Source organism: Microcaecilia unicolor, chromosome 14, assembly GCF_901765095.1.
Source record: "Microcaecilia unicolor chromosome 14, aMicUni1.1, whole genome shotgun sequence".
Classification (NCBI taxonomy): Eukaryota; Metazoa; Chordata; class Amphibia; order Gymnophiona; family Siphonopidae; genus Microcaecilia; species Microcaecilia unicolor.
This window is the reverse complement of record NC_044044.1, coordinates 15,648,838-15,676,561: the sequence shown is the minus strand read 5'-3', so window position 1 is coordinate 15,676,561 and position 27,724 is coordinate 15,648,838. Positions and strand designations below refer to the sequence as shown.

The 27,724-nt window shown below is 46.6% G+C and overlaps 1 protein-coding gene across 1 annotated transcript in view; it reads left to right on the top strand.

The window, feature by feature from the left end:
• Positions 1–26,219, top strand: part of CHRNB1 (cholinergic receptor nicotinic beta 1 subunit) — a 37,902-nt gene extending 11,683 nt beyond the window's left edge. Inside the window, 12 exon segments of the mRNA XM_030186913.1 lie at positions 5,473–5,612; positions 7,480–7,524; positions 10,434–10,543; positions 12,491–12,567; positions 12,570–12,598; positions 12,752–12,896; positions 13,976–14,167; positions 14,734–14,957; positions 21,670–21,715; positions 21,718–21,844; positions 22,442–22,589; positions 24,780–26,219. Of these exon segments, the coding sequence (XP_030042773.1) occupies positions 5,473–5,612; positions 7,480–7,524; positions 10,434–10,543; positions 12,491–12,567; positions 12,570–12,598; positions 12,752–12,896; positions 13,976–14,167; positions 14,734–14,957; positions 21,670–21,715; positions 21,718–21,844; positions 22,442–22,589; positions 24,780–24,920 (1,424 nt within the window). The 3' untranslated portion in view covers positions 24,921–26,219.
• Positions 26,220–27,724: the final 1,505 nt, after the last annotated feature.

Here is a 27,724-nt window from a genome sequence, read left to right as displayed (position 1 = left end):
AAGATAGTGAAACGAACCTTTCTAAGCAAGTGAATAATAAACAGCATTTGAAAACCGGGGTACAGCCATGCATTTAACAAATCTAACATAATCACATTAGATCTTGGTGCTGCCTTTCGGGTAAACAAGGCTGTAGCAGGAGCCCAGAACCCAGTCTCAGCAGAGACATCTTCTACTATAATAATTTGCACCTCCAACGTTCTGAAGCTGACTCCATGGCAGACTGCAGTGAAGGGTTTGTAAGGGTTCGTAACTCTGTAACCATCTCTCTCTGTCCCGCCTTCGTGTCAAAATGTGATGACGTCGAGGGCAGAACAGTGAGAGAGAAGGGAACGCTGCAGAGTTGCTAGGCAAAGGAACGCGACGTCACCAGCATGAGGGACGTATCAGAGGCTGGTCTGCGCATGCGTCACTTCACAGGTCTCTCCCAAGCCACCCAGCGATTCTCCTCTCTCCCCTGCCCCCCCCCCCCTCCAGCCACCCAGCGATTCTGGGGGGGCAGGGGAGAGAGGAGAATCGCTGGGTGGCTGGAGGGGGAGGCAGGGGAGAGAGGAGAATCGCTGGGTGGCTGGAGTGGGGGCAAGGGAGAGAGGAGAATGGCTGGGTGGCTGGAGGGGGGGCAGGGGAGAGAGGAGAATGGCTGGGTGGCTGCAGGGGGGACAGGGGAGAGAGGAGAATCACACACTCTCACATACACACTCGCACCCAGTCTCACTCTCTTTCTGTCACACACACACACACTCGCACATTCACTCTCTCTCTCCCACACAGTCACTCTCACACACACTCTCTCAAACATACACACTCCGAGGAAAACCTTGCTAGCGCCCGTTTCGTTTGTGTCAGAAACGAGCCTTTTTTTACAAGTATTATATATTAGGCAGCATTATAAAGTTAGCATAGAGTAATTGCATAAGGCTGTTATCTGTAAGCGTTAAAAGTAACACATTGATATTGCTGAGTCTGATAAGAAGAGAAATTCAAAGAGACATTAGTAAATATGATAGATTCATATTAATCAGTCTAATCAGTCTTATCCTAATCACGGTTATATGAATGTGTCATACGTTGTCTGTCCAAATATATCCAATTGTAAATTTATTTCTCCCATTTATATTGAGTCATATTAATCAGGACATGAGGAGTAGGCCTAGTGGTTAGTGCAGTGGAATTTGGTCCTGGGAACTGGGTTTAACTCCCAATGCAGCTCCTTGTGACTCTGCCCCAGGTACCACAGAAAGATGGTCCATCAAGTCCCTTTCCCCCTTTTTGCATTATGAAAATAGAGTAATTAATATCACCAGAGAAGTTAAAACATGGAACTGAGTTCGATTCCCGGCACAGGCAGCTCCTTGTGACTCTGGGCAAGTCACTTAACCTTCCATTGCCCCATGTAAGCCGCATTGATACTATTGGAGATTCTACATGGAATGTTGCTACTATTGGAGATTCTATATGGAATGTTGCTACTATTGGAGATTCTACATGGAATGTTGCTATTCCACTAGCAACATTCCATGTAGAAGGCTGCGCAGGCTTCTGTTTCTGTGAGTCTGACGTGCAGGACGTCAGACTCACAGAAGCAGAAGCCTGCGCGGCCACATTGGTGATCTGCAGGGGCCGACTTCTAGTGGAATAGCAACATTCCATGTAGAATCTCAAATGGTAGCAACAGTGGAGGAGTGGCCTAGTGGTTAGGGTGGTGGACTTTGGTCCTGGGGAACTGAGTTTGATTCCCACTTCAGGCACAGGCAGCTCCTTGTGACTCTTGGCAAGTCACTTAACCCTCCATTGCCCCATGTAAGCCGCATTGAGCCTGCCATGAGTGGGAAAGTGCAGGGTACAAATGTAACAAAAATAAAATAGATACTATTGGAGATTCTACATGGAATGTTGCATCTATTGGAGATTCTACATGGAATGCTGCTATTCCACTAGCAACATTCCATGTAGAAGGCTGCGCAGGCTTCTGTTTCTGTGAGTTTGACGTCCTGCACGTACGTACGTGCAGGACGTCAGACTCACAGAAGCAGAAGCCTGCGCGGCCACATTGGTGATCTGCAAGGGCCGACTTCTACATGGAATGTTGCTAGTGGAATAGCAACATTCATTGTAGAATCTCAAATAGTAGCAACAGTGGAGGAGTGACCTAGTGGTTAGGGAGGTGGACTTTGGTCCTGGGGAACTGAGTTCAATTCCCACTTCAGACACAGGCAGCTCCTTGTGACTCTGGGCAAGTCACTTAACCCTCCATTGCCCCATGTAAGCCGCATTGAGCCTGCCATGAGTGGGAAAGCACAGGGTACAAATGTAACAAAAAATGACATCTTACATGACACAGCAATAAGACATCTTATATTTCCAGCCTTGGTAATCTGCAAGAATTGCAATCTCACATAATTGAGTACAGGCTGTTATGCGCTAGAGAGCAGTGTTTGTTGGATTCATATCTTGTTATTCAAAGTAGCCTTCAAACGAATGGGATAGAACATTCCACACTTAGTTCCTGTGGCCTTCAGTTGCAGTCTACAAGATAGCAGCTGTGTTCGCTGTTTGACTGAGGATCAGAAACAAATAAAATTGTATCCCCCTCGTGTTTAATCGGTGCTTTAATCTTAGCATCATTTTGAAAATGTGAGAATATCTTAGTCATTTCTGACATTGTTGGGTAGGGTAAGTCTTCCATGAAATTGGTAGCAGGCTCCGGACGAGCCACTTCGGAAATACAGAGCTTGTTGTAAAAAGACTGGAATTGATATGTTATATCTTTATTGTCAGTCAATAGGTTCCCTGCAGTATCATTTAAGGCAGGAATATTCTTTTTTTTTTTAAGTTTAGATATTCTGCAAGTTATTAGCATAGTAGGGTAGCAGCCTGTAAGAAGAGTTGGTCTTTTGCCTTATTACTAAGAGTATAATTAAATAAATCTTACTTTCTGAAGTTGAGCCAAGATGGTAGAATCGGAAGGGTCCACCTTATGTCGGTTCTCTAGTTGATTAATTTGATGTTCCGACCCCAAAAGATCTTGCTTTAACATTTATTTTTTTTTTTGCAGCATAGGAAACACTGATTCCCCTAATAAAAGCTTTAAAAGAATCCCATATTATGGACCAGGATGTATCCTCCAAACGTTTTGCGTCATCCTTCCCTTACATCAGTCCGAAATATTGGAATGTCCTACCAAAACAACTTAAGCAGCTCGCTGACCACCCCATGCATACCCCCACCCTCCTGTCAGACTGTCAAAGTAATGCTTTGATGTTTCTCTTATATATACTGTCATCTACCACATTTGCTTATTTCCGATCTGACGAAGAAGGGCAACCTTCGAAAGCTAATCAAGAAATGTACTAAGTTATGTCCAATAAAAAAGGTATCATCTTATTTTCTTTTCCATGTTTTATTTTGTTTGATTTCTATTGATAACTTTAGGATTCCAGAATCTTGCTATTCTTTGGGGTTCTACATGGAATGTTGCTACTCTTTGAGATTCTGCTTGGAATCTTTCCACTCTTTAGGATTCCAGAATCTTGCTGTTCTTTGGGGTTCTACATGGAATGTTGCTACTCTGAGATTCTGCATGGAATCTTGTCATTCTTTAGGATACCTCCGACCCACCCCCATCCTCCCACCCTGTCAGACTGTCATAGTAATGCTTGAATGTTTTCACTTATATACAGTCAGCTAGCACATTTGCTTATTTCCGATCTGAGGAAGAAGGGCAACCTTCGAAAGCTAATCAAGAAATGTACTAAGTTATGTCCAATAAAAAAGGTATCATCTTATTTTCTTTTCCATGTTTTATTTTGTTTGATTTCTATTGATAACCTTTAGTTATACTGAAATCTCCTTTAAGAGAAGCCAGTTCTGCCCGAATTTGGCTGGTGGTGTCAACCATCAAGGCTCTTAGGCCTTGTATTTTCTTGAGTATGATTTGTGATGTCTCGTCATCCGTTCTGCTTGTTGATGTTTTTTGAGGAGATGCGGGTTCAGGATTTCTCCTTTTACTCGGTTTGTTTGATGACATGATCCTGAAGAGCTTCTGGTATAAACATTTATTTCCAATATAAGGCTATAGTGCTTTTAATCAGCTCTTTTATTGATTCTCTGCCAGAGCTATGATCTTAGACAGCCATCCACCACAGAGCTCGCTAGCGCCCCCCAGATTAAATATTTTCTAATGTTACAATGGAACCTTCTCCCAGGCATCCTCATATCCTGTCCCCTGGTCTGAAAACGGTTCTTCCATTAGAAAATGCAGGAGTAGAATCCCTATAGAGTCAAACCAAATATTCATCAGGATGGTTCTGACACTATTAGTGGAGGAGTGGCCTAGTGGTTAGGGTGGTGGACTTTGGTCCTGAGGAACTGGGTTCAATTCCCACTTCAGGCACAGGCAGCTCCTTTTGACTCTGGGCAAGTCACTTAACCCTCCATTGCCCCATGTAAGCCACATTGAGCCTGCCATGAGTGGGAAAGCGCAGGGTACAAATGTAACAAAAATAAAATAGATACTATTGGAGATTCTACATGGAATGTTGCTACTACTGGAGATTCTACATAGAATGTTGCTACTATTGGAGATTCTACATGGAATGTTGCTATTCCACTAGCAACATTCCATGTAGAAGGCTGCGCAGGCTTCTGTTTCTGTGAGTCTGACGTCCTGCACGTACTGCAGGACGTCAGACTCACAGAAGCAGAAGCCTGCGCGGCCACATTGGTGATCTGCAAGGGCTGACTTCTACATGGAATATTGCGTGGAGGAGTGGCCTAGTGGTTAGGGTGGTGGACTTTGGTCCTGAGGAACTGAGTTCGATTCCCACTTCAGGCACAGGCAGCTCCTTGTGACTCTGGGCAAGTCACTTAACCCTCCATTGCCCCCTGTAAGCCGCATTGAGCCTGCCATGAGTGGGAAAGCGCAGGGTACAAATGTAACAAAAATAAAATAGATACTATTGGAGATTCTACATGGAATGTTGCTACTATTGGACATTCTACATGGAATGTTGCTATTCCACTAGCAACATTCCATGTAGAAGGCTGCGCAGGCTTCTGTTTCTGTGAGTCTGACGTCCTGCACGTACTGCAGGACATCAGACTCACAGAAGCAGAAGCCTGCGCGGCCACATTGGTGATCTGCAAGGGCTGACTTCTACATGGAATATTGCGTGGAGGAGTGGCCTAGTGGTTAGGGTGGTGGACTTTGGTCCTGAGGAACTGAGTTTGATTCCCACTTCAGGCACAGGCAGCTCCTTGTGACTCTGGGCAAGTCACTTAACCCTCCATTGCCCCCTGTAAGCCGCATTGAGCCTGCCATGAGTGGGAAAGCGCGGGGTACAAATGTAACAAATAATAATTAGAAACAAATCACTGACTGAAATGAATCCATTAAACATTAATTTGTTGTATGGATCCCTGAAATAGAAATGACCTAAGACCAATCCCTGTCTTCTTGCTTCTCTGGTGAAGGTATGTGGCTGTCGGAGACAGAGGGACTTCTGCTTAAAAAGCTGTTAAAAAACTATGATCCTGACGTACGGCCAGCAAAGACGGAAGGGGAGAAGGTGCAGATCAGGATAGGCATGTCGCTGTCCCAGTTGATCAATCTGGTAAGTAGAAGCTAACATAGTGAAAGAGATATGAGAAAGGAACAACTGACATTTATAGGAACTTAGCACAACAATAAAGTCTCTGGAGGTGAATGATATGGGAAAGAGATATTTAAGGGGTGAATGAGGTTGGGAAGATACATTTAAGGAGATGATGTCATTGGAGTCTCTGTGGGTGAATGATTTGGAATAGAGATATTTAAGGGGGTGATGCCATTGGAGTGTTGGGGGTGAATGATGTGGGAAAGAGAGTAGGGTTAAATGGTCAGTATTCTCAATGGAGAAGGGTAGATAGTGGGGTTCCCCAGGGGTCTGTGCTGGGACCGCTGCTTTTTAACATATTTATAATTGATCTAGAGATGGGAGTAACTAGTGAGGTAATTAAATTTGCTGACAACACAAAGGTATTCAAAGTTGTTAAATCACAAGAGGATTGTGAAAAATTACAAGAGGACCTTGCGAGACTGGAGACTGGGCATCTAAATGGCAGATAACGTTTAATGTGAGCATGTGCAAAGTGATGCATGTGGGAAAGAGGAACCTGAATTATAGCTATGTAATGCAAGGTTCAATGTTAGGAGTCACTGACCAGGAAAGGGATCTAGGCGGCGTTGATGATACGTTGAAACCTTCTGCTCAGTGTGCAGCAGCAGCTAAGAAAGCAAATAAAATGTTAGGTATTATTAGGAAAGGAATGGAAAACAAAAATGAGGATGTTATAATGCCTTTGTATTGGTCCATGGTGCGACCACACCTCGAATACTGTGTTCAGTTCTGGCCACCACATCTCAAACAAGATATTGTAGAATTATAAAAGGTACAGAGAAGGGCGATGAAAATGATAAAGGGAATGGGATGACTTCCCTATGAGGAAAGGCTGAAGCATCTAGGGCTCTTCAGCTTGGAGAAGAGACGGCGGAGGGGAGATATGATAGAGGTCTATAAAATAATGAGTGGCATGGAATAGGTGAATCAATTGTTTACTCTTTCCAAAAATACTAGGACTAGGGGGAATGCAATGAGGCTACAAAGTAGTAAATTTAAAACGAATCTGAGAAAATATTTCTTCACTCAAAGTGTAATTAAACTCTGGAATTTGTTTGCCAGAGAATGTGGTAAAAGCAGATAGCTTAGTGGGTTTTAAAAAAAGGTTTGGATGGCTTCCTAAAAGAAAAGTCCATAAGCCATTATTAAAATGGACTTGGGGAAAATCCACTGCTTATTTCTAGGATAAGCAGCATAAAATGTATTGTACTGCTTTGGGATCTTGCCAGGCACTTGTGGCCTGGATTGGCCACTGTTGGAAACAGGATTCTGGGCTTGAAGGACCTTCGGTCTGTCCCAGCATGGCAATAAAGTACTTATGTACTTATGATATTTAAGGGGGTGATGTCAAGCCATTGGAGTCTCTGGGGGTGAGTGATGTGGGGAAGAGATATTTAAGGGGGTGATGCCATTGAAATATCTGGAGGTTCTTGATGTAGGGAAGAGATATTTAAGGTGGTGATGCCATTGGCGTCTCTGAAGGTGGAAAGAGATGCTCAAGGGGTGATGCCATTGGAGTCTCTGGGGGTGAATGATGTGAAAAAGAGATGGTTATGAGCAGTGCTTTTTTTGAGGGGGTACTTGGGGGTACTGAGTACTGGTTGCAGTGAGTCCTTCAATGATCACCCAACCCCTGAAGGGTGGCCTGGCATTTGAGTACCGGCACCTTTTTTGCTAGAAAAATTGCACTATTGAAGTATCGGGGGGGGCATGAGACATTTACACAAAGGAAATGAAACACAATTTGTTGGTCTGGCACTATATCTCCACACCTGTTCCCTTGCCTTGAGTTTTATCTCATCTGTATTTTCTCTTGCTACAGAATGAGAAGGATGAAGAGCTGACCACTAAGGTCTACATGAATTTGGTAAGCTTATAATTAAACATCAAGAACAATGATAATGTTATACTATAATCATTTCGATTAAGACAGGGGCCCTTTTCCAAAGGCTCGTAAGGGGCTGCACGCATGTAGCACGCATCAAATCGGCATTACCGCCCAGCTAGCACATGCGCCTGGCAGTAATTCCGAGTTTGGCACGCGCCAAAAACCCGCGGTAGAAAATTATTTTCTATTTTTTACTGTGTGGGGGGGGGTGTTCCTGGCGGTAATCGACAGTTGGCACATGCTGGACGGTTACTGCACAGGTAACACGTGAGCCCTTACCTTTAAGTCAGTGGGTGGCAACAGGGCGTTAAGGGCTCAGGCCGTAAACAGACGCTCGCTGGTTTTCATTGTAACATACGTCCATGTCCTGGACCCCCCCCCCCCAAAAAAAAAAACCCTTTTTTTCCAGACACAGTGTAGAAATGGTCCAGCGCGCGTCCAATATATGCACGCACAGTATCGCAGGCCACGTTTTGGAATGCCATTTTAAAAGGGCCCCAAAGTGCCTTTCAGGCAAGCAGGATCTTATTGTGTTTTGCAGTTTGTTATGAAAGAGACCCCTCAGCCAACTCCAGCGCATATTTGGTTATTTTTTCATTCTTCACATTCCTTTCTTGCTTATACTCCCAAACAAGTTTTAATAATCAAACAACATAATAATACTACTACTACTACTACTACTATTTAGCATTTCTATAGCGCTACAAGGCGTATGTAGCGCTGCACAAACATAGAAGAAAGACAGTCCCTGCTCAAAGAGCTTACAATCTAATAGACAAAAAATAAAGTAAGCAAATCAAATCAATTAATGTGTACAGGAAGGAGGAGGAGAGGAGGGTAGGTGGAGGCGAGTGGTTACGAATCTTGCACGGAATCTTGTCACTCTTTACGATTCCAGAATCTTGCTGTTCTTGGGGTTCTACATGGAATGTTGCTACTCTTTGAGATTCTGCATGGAATCTTGTCACTCTTTAGGATTCCAGAATCTTGCTATTCTTTGGGTTCTACATGGAATGTTGATACTCCTTGAGATTACTACTACTAGTATGCATTTTTATAGCGCTACAAGGCATACGCAGCGCTGCACAAACATAGAAGAAAGACAGTCCCTGCTCAAAGAGCTTACAATCTTAATAGACAAAAAATAAAGTAATCAAATCAATTAATGTGTACAGGAAGGAGGAGAGGAGGGTAGGTGGAGGCGAGTGGTTACAAGTGGTTACGAGTCAAAAGCAATGTTAAAGAGGTGGGCTTTCAGTCTAGATTTAAAGGTGGCCAAGGATGGGGCAAGACGTAGGGGCTCAGGAAGTTTATTCCAGGCGTAGGGTGCAGCGAGACAGAAGGCGGCGAAGTCTGGAGTTGGCAGTAGTGGAGAAGGGAACAGATAAGAAGGATTTATCCATGGAGCGGAGTGCACGGGAAGGGGTGTAGGGAAGGACGAGTGTGGAGAGATACTGGGGAGCAGCAGAGTGAGTACATTTATAGGTTAGTAGAAGAAGTTTGAACAGGATGCGAAAACGGATAGGGAGCCAGTGAAGGGTCTTGAGGAGAGGGGTAGTATGAGTAAAGCGACCCTGGCGGAAGACGAGACGGGCATCACCTGAAACATTGGGGCTGATATTCAGCAGGAGATAATCAGGAAGGAGCCTCCCTACACCAGTGATTCCCAACTCCGGTCCTGGAGTACCCCTTGCCAGTCAGGTTTTCAGGATATCCACAATGAATGTGCAGGAACTTGATTTGCATACCCTGCCTCCATTATATGCAAATCTCTTTCATGCATATTCATTGTGGATATCCTGAAAACCTGACTGACAAGGGGCAGTGGCGTAGCCAAGGGTGGGCCTGGGTGGGCCCAGGCCCACCTACCTTGGACTCAGGCCCACCCAGTAGCAGCACACCTATGAAGTGTCGGGCAGGGATTCCCAAGCCACACCAGCCAAAAATTCCTGTCCTTCCTGCATACCACAACAAAAATGGGGTGGAGAGGGCCCAATGTCAAGAGATCATTAAATGCTCCATCAGTCGATATATCACCGTACATCCATAGATTGACCCCTGAAGAAGGCTAATATAGCCGAAACACAGACCATGTTGGGTCCTAATAAAGGTTTTCTGGAGCATCTTACCCTTATGCGTGGTGACTGATCTCTTGACATTGGGCCCTCTCCACCCCATTTTGTTGTGTTTGATCGCTGTGGAGAGTGTGAACCCCGCTCTGTCTTCCTGCATACCAGCCTTCCCTCTAATGTATTCCCGCCTATGCGGAAACAGGAAGTTGCATCAGAGGGAAGGCTGTGTGTATTATTGCTGCTTTTTCTCAATGGAGCACTAGGGTTAGGAGTGAGTAGGGATCACTCTGCTGCCACACTGGATCACCAAGTTGGCCCAGGGGGCATGTTCAAATTCAGGGGAAGGGAGAAGGGGGCTCAGAGGTTGTGCTAGAGGTGGGAGGGAGGATTGGAGACCTTGCCAGAGCAGAGAGGGTGGTTTTAAACTTTTCTTAGCCAGGGATTAGTACTGAGGCACTGGGACATAAACTGACTCACCTCGAGATTCAGTGGCAGAGCCGGGGATTAGTACTGAGGCACTGGGACATAAACTGACTCACCTCAAGATTCAGTGGCAGAGCCGGGGATTAGTACTGAAGCACAGCGAGATAAACTGACTCACCTCGAGATTCCATAAACTCACCTCAAGATTCAGTGGCAGAGCCGGGGATTAGTACTGAGACACAGGGAGATAAGTGACTCATCCCAAACACACAAAAAGATCCCATTTCTCTCCCTGTTCCCATACAGCTGTAGGTCCCTTCTGTTTAGTTCTCTCTTCCTTGTCTCACTCCCTCCTTTGTATACTTTTTATCTCCTTCTGTGCTTCCCCGGCAGATATGGAAGGACTATCGGCTAGCCTGGAATCCGGCCGAGCACCAGAAAATTGAAACACTACGCATCGCTGTAGACAGAATTTGGCAACCAGACATCTTCCTCATGAACAAGTGAGTGAGTGAGTTCCTGTGTCACCCCATTCCTTTCCCTGACAAGCAAAACACACTGCCTAGATGAAACTGTCTCTTTACTGGGCTAAGAAAGGTTTAAAACCACCCTCTCTGCTCTGGCACGGTCTCCGATCCTCCCTCCCACCTCTAGCACAACCTCCGAGCCCCCTTCTCCCTTCCCCTGAATTTGAACATGCCCCCTGGGCCTACTTGGTGATCCAGTGTGGCAGCGGAGTGATCCCTACTCACTCCTAACCCTAGCTGCTCCATTGAGAAAATGCTGTAACCTCTAGTTACTACTACTACTTACCATTTCTATAGCGCTACTAGACATACGCAGTGCTGTACACTTGAACATGAAGAGACAGTCCCTGCTCGACAGAGCCTACAATCTAATTAGGACAGACAAACAGGACAAGTAAGGGATAAGGACAAAGAGTAGCAACATTCCATGCAGAATCCCAAAGAGTAGCAAGATTCTGGAATCCCACAGTAGCAAGATTCTGTGCAAAATCTCAGAGTAGCAAGATTCCGGAATCCCGATAACTACTACTACTACTTATCATTTCTATAGCGCCACTAGACGTATGCAGTGCTGCACACTTGAACATGAAGAGGCAGTCCCTGCTCGACAGAGCGTACAATCTAATTAGGACAGACAAACAGGACAAATAACGGATAAGGACAAAAGAGTAGTAAGATTCCGTGCAGAATCCCAAAGGGTAGCAAGATTCCAGAATCACAAAGAGTAGCAAAACTCCAGAATCCCAAAGACTACTACTACTTATCATTTCTATAGCGCTACTAGACATACGCAGCGCTGTACACCAAACATGTAAGAGACAGTCCCTGTTCGACAGAGCTTACAATTTAATCAAGAGAGACAAACAGGACAAATAAGGGATAAGGACAAAGAATAGCAAGATTCTGTGCAGAATCCAAAGAATAGTAAGATTCTGGAATCCCAAAGACTACTACTACTTATCATTTCTACAGTGCTACTAGACGCGGGGGCGGACTGACCATTTGGGCAACCAGGCAGTGTCCGAGGGCCCAGAGGCTCTGCCCGGATGCCCGGCGCGCTGCTGGTAATCCAGTGGCCTCAGCGAAGGGAACATGTTCTTTCCTGCCCAGCCCACTAGACTGTCGCTATTCTCCCCGCCCGGCACCACCGTATTTTAAAAATGGCAGCCGAGAATCCCTGCGGAAGTCTTGTGAGACTGTCGAGACCCGCGGGAAGTCTCAGCCGCCATTTGGAAAACATGGTGGCACCGGCAGGCAGGGAAATAGCGGCACCGCAGCAGGCAGAAAAGAACATGACACCCCCCCCCCCCCCGCAGAGGTCACAAGACTACCAGGACCCCTCAGGTAGGACCGGGGCAGTGGGGACATCAGCTGCGGCGGCAGGGGCAGAAGGGGGGTGTCAGGCAGCGGCCGGGCGGGGGGCCCAGACCACCCTCAGTCCGCCCCTGACTAGACGTATGCAGCGCTGTACACTAGCCATTTAAGAGACAGTCCCTGCTCTACAGAGCTTACAATCTAATGAAGGCAGACAATTGTGTTCTGGCTGACGGCTAGGATTCTGTACTACTTGCTGTATTAACTGTTTTATTTAATTAATTGTAAGCCACATTAAACTTCAAGGCTCATGTAGGATAGAAATGTTGACTAATGTAAATGTATTAACTGTACTGTGACATGTTCCTTGTTTTTCTAACAAAATAATTTTTAAAACTTCCCCACTTCATCTCTCTCTCTCTCTTTCCTTCACGCTCACCCCCTCTCTTTCCCCCCTTCCCCATCTCTCCATCTTTCTCATCCCATTCTCTTTCTTTTCATCGACTACTTTTCCTTTCCTTCTCTGTCTCTCCTTCACTCCCTTCTCTCACTTTTCCGCTGTCTCTTCCTGTCCTCCCACCACTAACCTGGTTTCCTTTTTTCAAGCAGTAATGATGGCAATTTTGAAGTGGCACTTCTGGTGGACGTCTTGGTCACCTACGAGGGCATAGTGAGCTGGCAGCCACCTGCCTGTATCGGAGTAGCTGCAACATCCAGGTGAGGGCGCTGGAGGTCAGACATTTCTCGGTTTGTGGTCGTTCCATTTTCTCGTTTATTCACTAAAGGATTTTAAAAGCCTCCCTTTCGGTTTTATAGGTGTGAGGTCATAGATAGTCCTTGACCCTTGACCTTTGCCCCTTATCTCCACAGGTCAGGTACTTTCCTTTTGACTGGCAGAACTGCACCATGGTCTTCCGCTCCTACACATATGATACCTCGGAGATCTCCCTCCTGCTTGCCCTGAACAGGGGCCAGGAGGTGGAGGAAGTGGTCATTTTTCAGAATGCATTTGTGGGTGAGCCCACACTAGGTGGAGGGTGGGGGTTGTTCCTGGCACACAAGTACAGCACATATATGAAATGAACACATCTATGACACTCGCATGATACACACAAATGTGTGATGCACACATTATTTATTGATGTGTACATGAGGCTCAAATGAGATGCATGTAACAAGCATGGCACACGAGGATGGTCCCTGACACAAGCACATGACTTTAAGCCTCAAGAGCGAACACCTCTATTCATTTCCCTCCATCACTTTCTCTGATCCCCCATCTCTTCCTTCCACCTTCTCCACTTAATCTTTCTTGACTCTCTCTCCTCTCATCCTTTCTTCCTACCTTCCTTCTCATCTCTCCCTCACTCTCTCTCCTCCTCTCCTTCACTAATCTCTCCCTCCTTATCCCTTCATTCTCATCCCTACCCTCCTCTCTTCTTACTGTATCTTCCTCCTCACCACTTCCTTCTCCTTCACTCTCTCCCCCTCATTCCTTTCCTCCTCCCCTCCTTCACTGTCTTCCTACTCAACCCTTCCTCCTCTATTCCTCTCTTTCCTCATCTCCATCTCCTTCCCTCCTTCCTTCCTCCTCTCCCTCTTCAACAACCCTTCCATCTACCTTCCTTGCTCTCCCCTTTCCTCATCTCTTCCCCCTTCCCTCTTTTGCTCTATCTCTTCTCGTCTTTTCCTCCACTCCTCCCTTGCTCTCTCCCTTTTCATCCCTCCTTCCTTCGGCTCTCTTCTCATTTCCTTCCTCCTATTTGTCCTTACTCTTGTCCTCTTCATCCATTCCACCTTCCCTCCCTCACACTCTTCTTCCTCATCCATTCCGCCTTCCCTTTCTCATTCTATCCCTCATTGTCTCTTCTGCCTACTCTTTCTTGCTCTCTCCCACCCTCATCCTTTCCTCCTTCCCTCCCCTTTCATCTCTTCCCCCTTCCTTCCCCTGCTGTCACTCCTCCCTCTCTCCTACTCTACTTTTTTCAACTTCCCCTTCATCATCTCTTCCTCCATCCTTCTCTCACTCTTATTCCCTTTTCATCCCTCCTTGCTTCCTTTCCTCAATTCCCCCTGTCTTCCACCTTCTCGCAGAGAATGGCCAGTGGGAGATCTGGCACAAGTCAGCACGCCGGAACACAATCCCGGAGGATGAATTGTATGAAGATATCACATTCTACCTCATCATTCGCCGCAAGCCACTCTTTTATATTGTCAACGTCATTGGGCCGTGTGTCCTCATCACCATCCTGGCCATCACTGTCTTCTACCTTCCGCCCGATGCTGGTGAGTCCCCAAACCCAAGTGCATGTTCAGCTATATCCCAGAGGTCCCCATTTCCAATCTGTATCCTGTGCCCATGGAACTGTGAGAGTCCCTGTTCCAACTGTGTGCTCAGCTGCACCCCAGATATTCCCCCATTCCCAGGGCCCACACTAATTAAACTTGACATACTGCTCTTCCAGAATACCAAACACTAGTCAAGGACCTTAGGAATCCTTGTTCCCAGACCTGTGCTGATGTGAAAGGTCAGAAATCTGCATCCCAATCTTCCTCCTGGGCCAAGGACACCAGTTTGCAAGTGTTCCTACTTCCAGCCCTATCATATCTTCAGGATCCCCATATCCACTCTGACATCATTAAAGAAACACAGGAATTTCCACTCAGAGGCCCAGGGTGAGAAATCCCAGTCTTCCCCCATTCCTTTCCTCATCCACTGCCCAGGGACTCCACTCCCAGCCAAGTACTAGTAGAAACCACAGTCTCCATGTGTTTCCTACCACCACTCCTGCTGCATCATAGATCATTTCTTTCTGCCTCTCATCAGTAATCTGTGTGCTTCTGTCTCATAGGTGAGAAGATGACTTTGTCCATCTTTGCACTCCTCACCACTGACTATCTCCTGCTGCTGCTCGCTAACATAGTGCCGGAAACTTCTGTGAGCGTGCCCCTCATCGTCAACTATCTGATGTTCACCATGATCATGTTGACCTTCTCAGTCATCCTCAGTGTGGTGGTCCTTAACCTGCACCATCGCTCACCAAACACCCATGAGATGCCACAGTGGGTGCGCCTGGTGAGAAGGGCTCAGGGAACAGGGTGGATGCAAAGTGTAAGGGGAGGATGCAATGGAGTCATGCAGAAGATGAGTTTAGAATGCCCATCAATCAAATCCAATAGATTTGGCTGCATGGGTGCTTCGAGTATTGGGTCACCAACAAGTCAATGGCAGAGGTGAGATTAGAAATTGGGAGTTTTAAATATCAAGCCCAGCTCTAAGCATATGCCAGAACACACCACACAGGCATAATTGCAAATGATGTGCAGAACAGTGCAACAATGTAAGCAGGAATATGAGGTCGCACAAAGAGACTAATTAGAACCGCTGATGTAAATTACGCTTGGACTCATAACGGAGCACTTTATGCCAGGCTCATAGCCTCATTTGCAGGACCCCCAGAGGCAAGCTAAGCTCTGGACACTCAGTGTCTAGATGAAACAATAATGTTAGGGGAAGGGTTCTAGATTCATTAGGAACGAGAGAACCTTTTGGGAAAGAAGTGGTGTATTCCAGCTCTATTTATCACCTGGCGCTGATGTTAACTATGAAGTAGTAGCTTTTAAAGCTAGATCATGTGGAAGACCAACAGTCCACTCCAAATGCATGGCTTGGAGCAGGGGCAGACTGATGGTGATCTGGGCCCTTGGGCAAATAGGGTCATGGGCCCCCACCAACTATCAAAGTAATGAAATTAGATAGAAGTTAGGACACAGTGGGCCCCTTTCTGTTGTGGGCCCTGGGGTACTGCCCTATTGTCCCAATGGTCAATCCACCCCTGCTTGGGAGCATGGTGGTGTATTTGGAATTCTAGGGCATGGCCTATTATTTGCTTTGCTACCTTCATAGGTAGGGCTGTTGCTATATGCATCCTAGCTGATGGGATGGTAGGTTATGACGCAGGCCCTAAAGGGTGGTGTTCAAGAAAGAGAACCAAAATTTAGGCATGAGATGAAGGGCGCTAAGCACAATTCCATAACGGCAGTTCTGCAAAGAATTACCACTGTAGAATATTAGCGTAAGTTTGCTGTTTAGGCCATGTCAAAGGCTGGTGTAAGTGCTCAGGCCTGTTGGCAGTTAGGTGTGCGTAGCTCCTGGTTTTCTATAACCTGCACATCTAGACACACCCCTGACCCTCCCACCCCCCCATGCCCCTTCTACATCCACGCCCTACTAGAAGTTGTGGCGTAATTGAATTGGTCGGTATTGCTACAGTAGCAACTAAGGGCAGTTATTAGTGCAAAACCAATTTAAGAGGCCAATAATTAGCTAAACTACCAATTAGCAGACATTGTTAGATTAAGTTGCTCTCAAATGAGAATGAGTGGGCCTCTTCCCTTTACAATGGGCAAACACTTCTTTTAGGGGGCAGATGTTCAAAAACTCTGGCGCTGTTCAGGTAAAATACCGCCACAACAGCACTGTAACACAGCTCCCTAATGCTCAGCACTAATGACATGCAAATTTAGGCGCGACATCAGTGCTGATCATTAGGGGAGCTGTTGTCCAGTTCTGCGGGGAGAATTGCACCTGGGCATGGCGCTCAGAGCTGTACGTTAGCCTGACCTGGCAACCTGAGGTCCATGGACCCCAGACCCTCCGCCTCCCCAAGGATGAAGGGGCCAGGTGGTCTGGTGGACTCTAGACTCCCCACCCCCCCCCCCAAACACTTGTGGTCCAGTGGACCCCAGAACCCCCCAATCCTCCAAGGATGTAGGGACCTGGTGTCCTAGTGGACCACAGACACCCCTCCCCCTGTAAATAAATAAAACCATGGTGAACCCTCAAGAGACAGGGAAATGCCTACTGTATCTAAATGTGCATCACCTCAGTAGCCCTCAGGCTTGCAGGTGTCTTTAATATTTAGGTACAGTAGATATATGTCTGGTTCTGGAAGACTCACAATTTAAAGGTTAAAAAAAGAGTTGAAGTGGGTTTTGAACCTGGGTCCCCTGGTTTATGGCCCACTGCATTTACCACTAAGCTACTACTACTACTACTACTTAACATTTCTAGAGCGCTACTAGGGTTATGCAGCGCTGTACAGTTTTACAAAGAAGGATAGTCCCTGCTTGAAGGAGCTTACAATCTAAAGGACGAAATGTCAAGTTGGGGCAGTCTAGATTTCTTGAATAGAGGTATAATGGTTAGTTGCCGAATGCGACATTGAAGAGGTGGGTTTTGAGTAGGGATTTGAAGATGGGTAGGGAAGGGGCTTGGCGTATGGGCTCAGGGAGTTTATTCCAAGCATAGGGAGAGGCGAGGCAGAAAGGGCGGAGCCTGGAGTTGGCGGTGGTGGAGAAGGGTACTGAGAGGAGGGATTTGTCCTGTGAGCAGAGGTTTCGGGTAGGAACGTAAGGGGAGATGAGGGTAGAAAGGTAATGAGGGGTTGCAGATTGAGTGCATTTGTAGGTTAATAGGTTAGTAGGAGAAGCTTGAACTGTATGCGGTACCTGATCGGAAGCCAGTGAAGTACCTCACTTGGATTCCAGGGCTCTGTCCTTTCCTGGTTCTCTTCCTACCTCTCCCTCCGCACCTTTAGTGTTCACTCTGGTGGATCCTCTTCTACTTCTATTCCTCTGCCTGTCGGCGTACCTCAGGGTTCTGTTCTTGGTCCCCTCCTCTTTTCTATCTACACTTCTTCCCTTGGTTCATTAATCTCATCCCATGGCTTTTCCTACCATCTCTATGCTGATGACTCCCAAATCTACCTTTCTATCCTGATATCTCACCTTGCATCCAAACCAAAGTTTCAGCGTGCTTGTCTGACATTGCTGCCTGGATGTCTCAACGCCACCTGAAATTAAATATGACCAAAACCGAGCTTCTCATTTTCCCCCCCAAACCCACCTCCCCGCTCCCCCCCCTTTTCTATTTCTGTTGATGGCTCTGTCATTCTCCCTGTCTCCTCAGCTCGAAACCTTGGGGTCATCTTTGACTCTTCTCTCTCCTTCTCTGCTCATATCCAGCAGACCGCCAAGACCTGTCGTTTCTTTTCTTTACACATCCGTAAAATCCGCCCCTTTCTTTCCGAGCACTCTACCAAAACCCTCATCCACACCCTTGTCACCTCTCGTTTAGACTACTGCAATCTGCTTCTTGCTGGCCTCCCACTTAGTCCACCTCTCCCCTCTCCAGTCGGTTCAAACTCTGCTGCCGTCTCATCTTCCGCCAGGGTCGCTTTACTCATACTACCCCTCTCCTCAAGACCCTTCACTGGCTCCCTATCCGTTTTTGCATCCTGTTCAAACTTCTTCTACTAACCTATAAATGTATTCACTCTGCTGCTCCCCAGTATCTCTCCACACTCGTCCTTCCCTACACCCCTTCCCGTGCACTCCGCTCCATGGATAAATCCTTCTTATCTGTTCCCTTCTCCACTACTGCCAACTCCAGACTTCGTGCCTTCTGTCTCGCTGCACCCTACGCCTGGAATAAACTTCCTGAGCCCCTACATCTTGCCCCATCCTTGACCACCTTTAAATCTAGACTGAAAGCCCACCTCTTTAACATTGCTTTTGACTCGTAACCACTTGTAACCACTCGCCTCCACCTACCCTCCTCTCTTCCTTCCCATTCACATTAATTGATTTGATTTGCTTACTTTATTTATTTTTTGTCTATTAGATTGTAAGCTCTTTGAGCAGGGACTGTCTTTCTTCTATGTTTGTGCAGCGCTGCGTATGCCTTGTAGCGCTATAGAAATGCTAAATAGTAGTAGTAGTAGTAGTGAAGTGATTAGAGGAGAGGGGTGGTATGAGTATAATAACGGTCCAGACGGAAGATAAGATGCGCAGCAGAGTTCTGAACAGATTGAAGGGGGGATAGATGGCTAAGTGGGAATAAGCTACCCTTCAGACCTGCTTGCTGCTGTGTTCAAAATCCCTGTAATAGCTGAGGGGAGACATGATAGAGGTATACAAAATAATGAGTGGAGTGGAACAGGTGGATGCTTTCCAAAAATACTAGGACTAGGGGGCATGCGATGAAACTACGGTGTAGTAAATTTAAAACAAATTGGAGAAAATATTTCTTCACCCAACGTGTAATTAAACTCTGGAATTCGTTGCCAGAGAACATGGTGAAGGCGGTTAGCTTGACAGAGTTTTAAAAGGGGTTAGACGATTTCCTAAAGGACAAGTCTATAAACCACTACTAAATGGACTTGGGAAAAATCCACAATTCCAGGAATAACATGTATAGAATGTTTGTACGTTTGGGAAGCTTGCCAGGTGCCCTTTGGCCTGGATTGGCCGCTGTCGTGGACAGGATGCTGGGCTCGATGGACCCTTGGTCTTTTCCCAGTGTGGCATTACTTTTGTACTTATGATATTATCAGGGAGCTTAATTTCTCTTTCCAGTGTCACTTTTAGGGGTAAGGGAGGGGGACAGTTACCACTAAGGGTTTTATGAGGGCTTATGCCTTAATCTCTCCAGTGGTCAGCTACCCAAGCAGGGCACTGTCACTGATATAACGTTATTATAAAAGGGAACTTAGAGTATCGTGATATTGAGGCCCTGTCTGTAGAGGCCTGGGATCCTCCTCTACAGGCAGTCAATCAAAAGGAGCTCTAGGAGCCTGGGGTTGGGGGGGGGGGTGAGTCTGTGGCCAGCTAGGCCATACACCACATGGAGGGCTGATTCTAAATTAGTTAAATAAACTGTTAGCCAACGGGTTGTGAAAATGGATATAAAGAATACATTAGACGCCTGTGTGTAAGTGCCAGAAGTCTAAAAAAATGGGAGAGTTAAGTACATGGCATTAAATGAAGCTATCAGCATGATAGACATTTCATAGGCCTAGTGGTGAAAGGATAACCAATGTGACGCTGTAATGCCAGGTTACAACTTTTACTAAAATAGCAGAGTAGACAGAAACATTTTCGCAAACATTTAAAAGAGGCACGACACTGTACGTTAACAGGATGCAAATTCTGCTAGAAAGAAGCGGCATTCTGGAATCTCTATGAAAGGAAATTTTATGCATGAGGTGACGAAGTATAGCAGAGGGGGGCTTACTATCATCCACCTGACCAGGATGATGAAACAAATTGTGAAATGCTAATAGAGATTAGGCTGGCTTCTGCTTTAGCCTACTGGCTCTATCCCAGGGTTTATTGCCCCTCCGGCTATTATCTGGTGCCATGACCCCCCCCCTCCCCCCCACCTCATTATCACCTCAGCACACTACAGTTCAATGAATGAATAGCCTGCACTTGTTTCCTCTTCTTCTGTTCACTCATTGTTCAAAACAGGAGGAATAACATAAATTATAATCTGAAAAAAAGCTATATCTAAGAATATTTCTTACTGTCCTGTTTCTAGTGGTGAGCCCTTAGGTTCCCTAAGGCCTCGCAAGACCTCAGAGGACAGCCGTGCACCCCGAATCTTCACCCGCGGCGGCCACCGTTCACCAAGTGTTGAGCCCCCAGCTGCAGGCGGCCAGCAGGACTGCTGGAACCGCAGGGTGACGGCTGACCTGGCTGGTAGTCAGTAGCACAGTCTCTGAATGGTAGCTAGCAAGGGCGGCTAGCACTCCGAGAGGATAAGTAGCACAGTCTCTGAATGGTAGCTAGCAAGGGCGGCTAGCACTCCGAGCAAAACCACTGTGCCGGCTTCTGCATACACGAAACGGAAGCAGTTGAGTCCTCCTGTCTTCCTTTTTAAATGTCGCGCCGCACCGCCCCCCTTCCCGAGAGAGGAACCAACCAACCCGGCCCCAGAAGGCGATGGAGCCTCTGGATTGGCCGGTCCGCCCTCCAGGCGGAGTCTTAGCCCCGGCGCGCCAATCCAACGTGATGTAGGTGGAGCCTCCGTGCCGGTCCACCCTGGGAGGCGTCGGCGCAGGCGCCGCCATCTTGGCCGCGCAACGCTCGCTCTCCGAGGCCGGCGCTCGCATCCAGCGGGTCGCCGTCTCGGCCCGACCCGTGGCAGCGCCGGCCTCTCCAGAGGTCCATCCCCGCAGCCCCGGACGCCGCGAGGGCCGCGAGGGCCGCCGACCATCGCCCCCCACAACGGGAGCGCAGTAGGCACGTGGAACGGGACACTTACAAATATGACAGCAGTTTTAAGAAATACATACTGGATTGAAAAAACCTTCATCTACTTAATTTTCTATTGATCATGCCTTTTGGTTGTTCACTTCCTTAAATGGAGGGAGGCCCTGGAAAAGAGGGCAATACAAGATCACTTAAATTACATTTTGACCATCATTTAAAGTAAAGAAGACAGTTTTGGAAATCATCAAACTGTTGATGTGGATTATTCAAGGAGAGTCAGATGTGCCATTTACCATTCTCACCAGCAAGGCCTTGAAGAGTATGTTCCAGCTTCCTGGCCCCATTGAGAAAGAACTGTTCCTCCACGACCCTCCAGACCGCTGTAATGCTAAATAGAGAGCCTGGACTAAGGGAACCTTTTATTAATGGACTGCATGACATTTAGTGCAGACTAGTCATCAGCACACGCTAAATCCATTAGTGGGCCTTTGTAAAAGGACCCATAAATTTGCAAAGGTAACTCCTAGAGGCCTAGCAGAACATCTGGCTTCAGAGTCTGTGATGTTTACCTAGAGATGAAAGGAGCCTCACTATGCCCCTCTTTTCTCTCTACTGCGTTCCTGGTGAATCGTTATCATAGCACTGTGGGATATTCTTTTCTCAGTTTCTGCTTTCAATAATATTTCCTCTTTCTTTCCCTTTCTCCCACTTCCTTTCCTTGATGGATTCAGATTTTCATCCACGTGCTTCCCAAATATCTGAGGCTGCAGAGACCCAAAAGGAGTCCCCAATACAAACGCCCGCAGAAGTCAAGCGTGAGAACTTTGCGGTGAAGGCAGCCCGCACCAATGACGAGTATTTCATTCGCAAGCCGGTCAAGGACATCACCTTCTCCAAGCAGAACCGGTGAGATCAAGGAGGCCATCAGACCTTCCACTTTCACCCTTGCCCTCCAAGTCAGGTCTTACTGTGCCCTGAAAGGCCCTTCCATGTCCATTTTAGACTACATTTGTATAAGACTGTGCCCTTCCTCTTTATCTACTACAGAAAGACAGATATATCTAAGGAAAGATCTAACATATTCATGCTTTCTCTGTAAGGAATGAGTTGAGCATCTATCAATACAGTTGAGGGCCAAACATAGATGAACCCCCAAAACAGTGACCAGTGCAGAAGCATGGCCCCACATCAGACATGACAAGATTATCCTTGGTATGCCACCCTAAGACAACCTACCTCCATCATGTGCATGCTCAGGAGCTCAGCCCAGTGCAGTGATTTCCTATGTTCGGTCCTCAAGAACCGCCAACAGGTTGGTTCTTCAGAATGACCACAATATACAAAATGAATATGATTCTTAGACCAAATGCACATGTATGTATAGCCCACGAATATTCTTCCTTCTGGAGATTGTGAAAATCAGAGTTGCCACATGTTCTCGAGTTCAGAATTTGGGAACCAGAGATCTAGAGCTTCCTTAATGAATTTGTACCTTCCTTTCAGGTACCAAGTAGATTCCTTTGGCAGAGACCTCCGCAAGTTCATTGAAGGCCCCAGCCAGTGGCTGAGCCTCCCACCAGACCTCAAGTCCGCCATGGATGCGATCACGTACGTGGCTCAGCAGTTGCAAGAACAGGAGGACTACGATGCGGTGAGTTTAGAGACGTACGACAGCTAGGCCATCAAGAAAAAAGAAGAATGGAAAGAAGGAAAAAACGTGAGGGCAGGGTGGTGATAAGAAGGAAAGAGCAAAATCTCTCATGATAGCTTGAATATTGTTTTGCAGCATTAAAAAACACCACCACAACATGGATGTCTCCAGATATTTGTTCATTTCACATCTCGGAGATTTTATAGAACTGTCCAGACGCGGTAGGGAATTACACTAGCAAACTAGCTGAATGCGAAGAGGCTCAAGGGAATAGAATGGGCTTCTTCATATTCGGTAGCGCAGCTTTGTAAAAAGGAACCCTATTTGGTGCATAATATAGCTGGCACAATGGGACTATCTTCTGCTTCAGTTGGGGTGGGCCATGAAATTGAGTTCCGTCATGATAATTTTCCTGAAAATTAAGAGACAGGCAAGAAGAAGAATTCTCTATATATACCTCACCCTATCCTGGATTCCCTAATGAGGCTCACCTTATTTCATAGCAGAGCTTAGAGGTCCATGACATCACCTTTGTACCTGCAGGCCTGCCTGCTTATTTTCGAAGGAAAGTCCCCTTGGAAAATGTAGGCCGTGCAGTGCAGTAGCTACGTGGGACCTGGGCCCCCGTAGATTTGGCCCTGGCCCCCCTGCCGATGATCCCCTTGAACCCCCCCTCCCGCCATCAACCCTCCCCCGCCATCGCCGCCCGCCTCGCCGCCGCATCAGATACCTTGTTTGCTGGCGGGGGTCCCCGAACCCCGCCAGCCGAAGAGAGTCTTCTTCAGCGCCGGAGTAGCGCCTTCGTTCAACAAAGTTCCTGGTGCGATCAGCTGTTTCGACGCCTTCCGTCCTGCACTGTGCATGTAGCCCCCGCGCAGGACGTAAGGCGTCGAAACAGCTGATCGCACCAGGAACTTTGTTGAACGAAGGCGCTACTCCGGCGCTGAAGAAGACTCGGTTCGGGGACCCCCGCCAGCAAACAAGGTATCTGATGCGGCGGCGACGGCGGGGGAAGGTTGGTGGCGGGAGGGGGGTTCAAGGGGGTCGTCGGCAGGCCGGCAGGGGGGTCCAATGTGGTGGCGGTGGCGGCTCGGGGGGGGCGGCTAAACAGTACCCCCCCACCTTGGGCTCTGGCCCCCCCCCTCCCGGCGAGGTCTGGCTACACCCCTGCCATGCATGCTCCATGGTAGGTGTAAAGCGTATACATTAAAGTACCCAAGGGGACTTCAAAATGAAATCCCTTCATGTACCTTCCCTTCCCTTCATTTGGTAAAAAGTGCTTTTTGGGCTACAAGGAAGTTAAGAAGAGTTTGTAAATATATACAGTTAGAGGATTTTATGTTAGTAGTTCAATCGCTAATTTTAAGTAAGCTAGATTACTGTAATATAGTCTATCGGGCCACTTCTAAAATCAGAGAAAAAACTGCAGATGGTGCAAAGTGTAGCAGGTTCAACTAATTTTTGGTCTAAACAAGTCTTATAGGATAACCCCATTTTTCGTAATATCGCATTGGCTTCCGGTGTGGGCAAGAATATGCTACAAGCTGTACTCTTGGATATTCAAAATCCTGTGTTGCATAATCCCTCAGCACAGTTACAGGTTATCAGTAACATGTATAGAATCTGGGTCAGTGGTGTGCTGGAGCAGGCTCTCACAGGCTCGCAAGAGCCGGTTGTTAAGTTTTTAAGAATTTTGGGAGCCGGTTGTTAAAGAAGGGCCCTCCATGGCTACTTTAACAACTGGCTCCCAAAATGTGGGCTTGGGCCCCCTGCTGAATTCTCTTTTACTTTGCTGGTGGGGATGCTGAGCCCTGCCAGCCAAGTAAATAGACTGCTGCTGCTCCCCGCTCCTTGTTTCCAGCTCTGAGCAGCAGGCTGGGACTTCTCCAGCATGTGTGAGAAGTTTCAGCATGCTGCTCAGAGCAAGACGTCGGGAATGATGGCAGTCCATTTATTGGCTGCCAGCAAAGGTATGCCTAGCGTGCCCGCACGAAAGGAGGGAGGAGAGAGAGGCAAGTGTTGCTCCCCCGCCCCCCCGGCCACCCATGGCCCTTCCAACTGCAGAGCTGGCTACATCCAAAGAAAGAGCCTGTTGTTAAAAATTTACCAGCACACCCCTGATCTGGGTGGTGTTGGATTGGGTGTTTAGCAGAAGAATAATGATTGTTTGTTTTGTCTCTGTGTTTACAGTTGAAGGAAGACTGGCAGTATGTCGCCATGGTGGTTGACCGCCTCTTCCTCTGGACTTTCATTATATGCACTAGTGTGGGCACCCTTACTTTATTCCTCGATGCCAGCTTCAATCGCCCACCTGACAAGCCCTTCCCATAACTCCTATCCAGGCATGAGACTTGAGGCAGCAGCATGCACATCTCCATGGGATACACATGGCTTACAGTTTCCTCTTGCTACCGAAAGCCAACGGGTAACAGTGAGCTCTTCGGATGTGGTTACTGACTCTGCCTCAGTTCACTGGTTTGCACATCAGCTCTTCCCCCTCATTGGGGATGGATCAAGCTGGGTTCACATAAACCATCTTAGAATGGAATCGGACAGTGACCAGTAGAGATTTTGATGATGTCACAATGGCTCGACCTGAAGTTGATGACTCCACAATAGCGCTTTGTAGCTGTACAATGAGAAAATGGGATATGGACATAACAGAATGGACATGTGGGATTGGGAAGTGTAATGATACGTAGAAAGTGGGTTCAGGTCAGTAGGTCTGAGTGGTGGAGCTGTGAGGCCTGAGCACTGGGAATGGCTCAGCTTGGTGGCAGTGAGAATGGGACTCCTGAAGCTGTAGTACTGAGAAGGTCAAGGTTGGTGGAAATTAACATAGGACCTTGTGATAGCTCATCTTGAAGGGAGTGAGGAATCCATGAGGATGTGGCACTGGGAAGAGGGTAGGCAATAAAGGGCTCAAGAGGGTGTAATACTTGAAAAGGTTTATCTTGATGATCACAGGACCCATGAAGCTGTAGAGCTGGAGGAGGAGTCAGCGCTCAGTGGCAATGAGTGCAGTAATTAGGAGGCTATAGCACTGGGAAGAGCTCAGCTCAGTAGTACTAAGTGTGGGTCTCCTGTCCTGAACCCCTAAATGCTTCATATTGATTTCTCAGCAAAAGACAGACCTTGACACATACCCAGGCATCCTAATACCTTGACTTGATTTGACTATACTTTACCCAAATTAATATCATGCCTCACCAAATACCCTGAGATGTGTTACAATAAAAGCGTAAAATAATTAAAAAAAAAAAAGCTTGATTCTCACCCCACACAGGAAGATTTTTCTGTTTCCAATAAGTATTTAAAAGACAATACTCCTAACACCTAACCTATCTTAGCAAAAAGCCATGTTTTCAGGTTTGTTTGTTTGTTTTTTTTTAAGTAAGATAATGATTCTTACAATGCAGTTCCAAAGACAGTCAGTTCCAGAACTTAGGCTCAGTGCCATAAAAGTCCACATGGAAGTAGCTTATAAATTCCCCTTACTAAGTTCTGCAAGTAATGCTGTGAAGAGCACAACCTTCTAGAGGGATTACACCTACACAACAATTTCTATAAAAGTACACAGGACCGTCTTTGTTTAAAGCATTAACAACTAAACAAAGTAGTCTATAACATTCTGTAATTTTTGTTACATTTGTACCCCACGCTTTCCCACTCATGGCAGGCTCAATGCGGCAGCTTACATATTGTATACAGGTACTTATTTGTACCTGGGGCAATGGAGGGTTAAGTGACTTGCCCAGAGTTACAAGGAGCTGCCTGTGCCTGAAGTGGGAATTGAACTCAGTTCCTCAGTTCCCCAGGACCAAAGTCCACCACCCTAACCACTAGGCCACTCCTCCACTGTTGCTACTATTGGAGAATCTACATGGAATGTTGCTATTCCACTAGCAACATTCCATGTAGAAGTTGGCCCTTGCGGATCACCAATGTGGCCTAGAAGCCATCACCAATGTGGCCGCATAGGCTTCTGCTTCTGTGAGTCTGACGTCCTGCACATCAGACTCACAGAAACAGAAGCCTGCGCAGCCTTCTACATGGAATGTTACTAGTGGAATAGCAACATTCCATGTAGAATCCCAATAGTAGCAACATTCCATGTAGAATCTCCAGTAGTATCTATTTTATTTTTGTTACATTTGTACCCTGCGCTTTCCCACTCATGGCAGGCTCAATGCGGCTTACATGGGGCAATGGAGGGTTAAGTGACTTGCCCAGAATCACAAGGAGTTGCCTGTGCCTGAAGTGGGAATGAAACTCAGTTCCTCAGTTCCCCAGGACCAAAGTCCACCACCCTAACCACTAGGCCACTCCTCCACTCCATTCAATTGGTAACTAATGAAGATCCACCAAAACTGGAGAAATAAGGTCAGTAGATTTAATAATAAAACTTTATTTATAACCTGCTGTATCTAAAACAATCTAAGTGGGGGACAAAAAATACATACATAATAAAATCAAATTTAAAACAAAATCATACATTACTACAACTAATACAAACATACACAAAACAATGAAAATAGAAACATAACATCGATCACTGTAAATAAAGCAAAACATTATCATTCATCTAATGACCCATATGCACCAGTAAACATATGAGTCTTTAGATCTTTCTTAAACTGAGTGATTTCCTGCAAATTAAAATTTGGAAGCTGTATTCTGTGCTATCTTCTCAATTAAGCTACAGTAAAGACTATTACAATAGCCTAATTTCAATCTACATATGCATGTATCAACGTGGCCACATCTTTTTGATCAAATAAAGAATGTAGTCACCAAAGAAGCCATAAGCTAGTAAATGACACACGAATTATAGATGTAATCAGATTGTTCAAAGTTAAATCCTTATCCAACCAAAGATCCAGATTTTGAACCACCATTTTCTTTGTCAAGTTATAACCATCAATACATGGGAGCACTGTTAAGGGTTGTTGATTCTTAGTGAACCACATAGAATAAGAATTTTCCACATCAACCCTAGGGGTTCCGCGCCATATTTTCTCACCGAGCCGCAACTTTGACCTTCCCCCCTCTCTCCCTCTCTTGGTGCTAGCAATGAAAGGCCCGTTGTTCTCCGAGGTCGGCAGCAGGCTGCAGCACTGAGACCGCGGGACAAG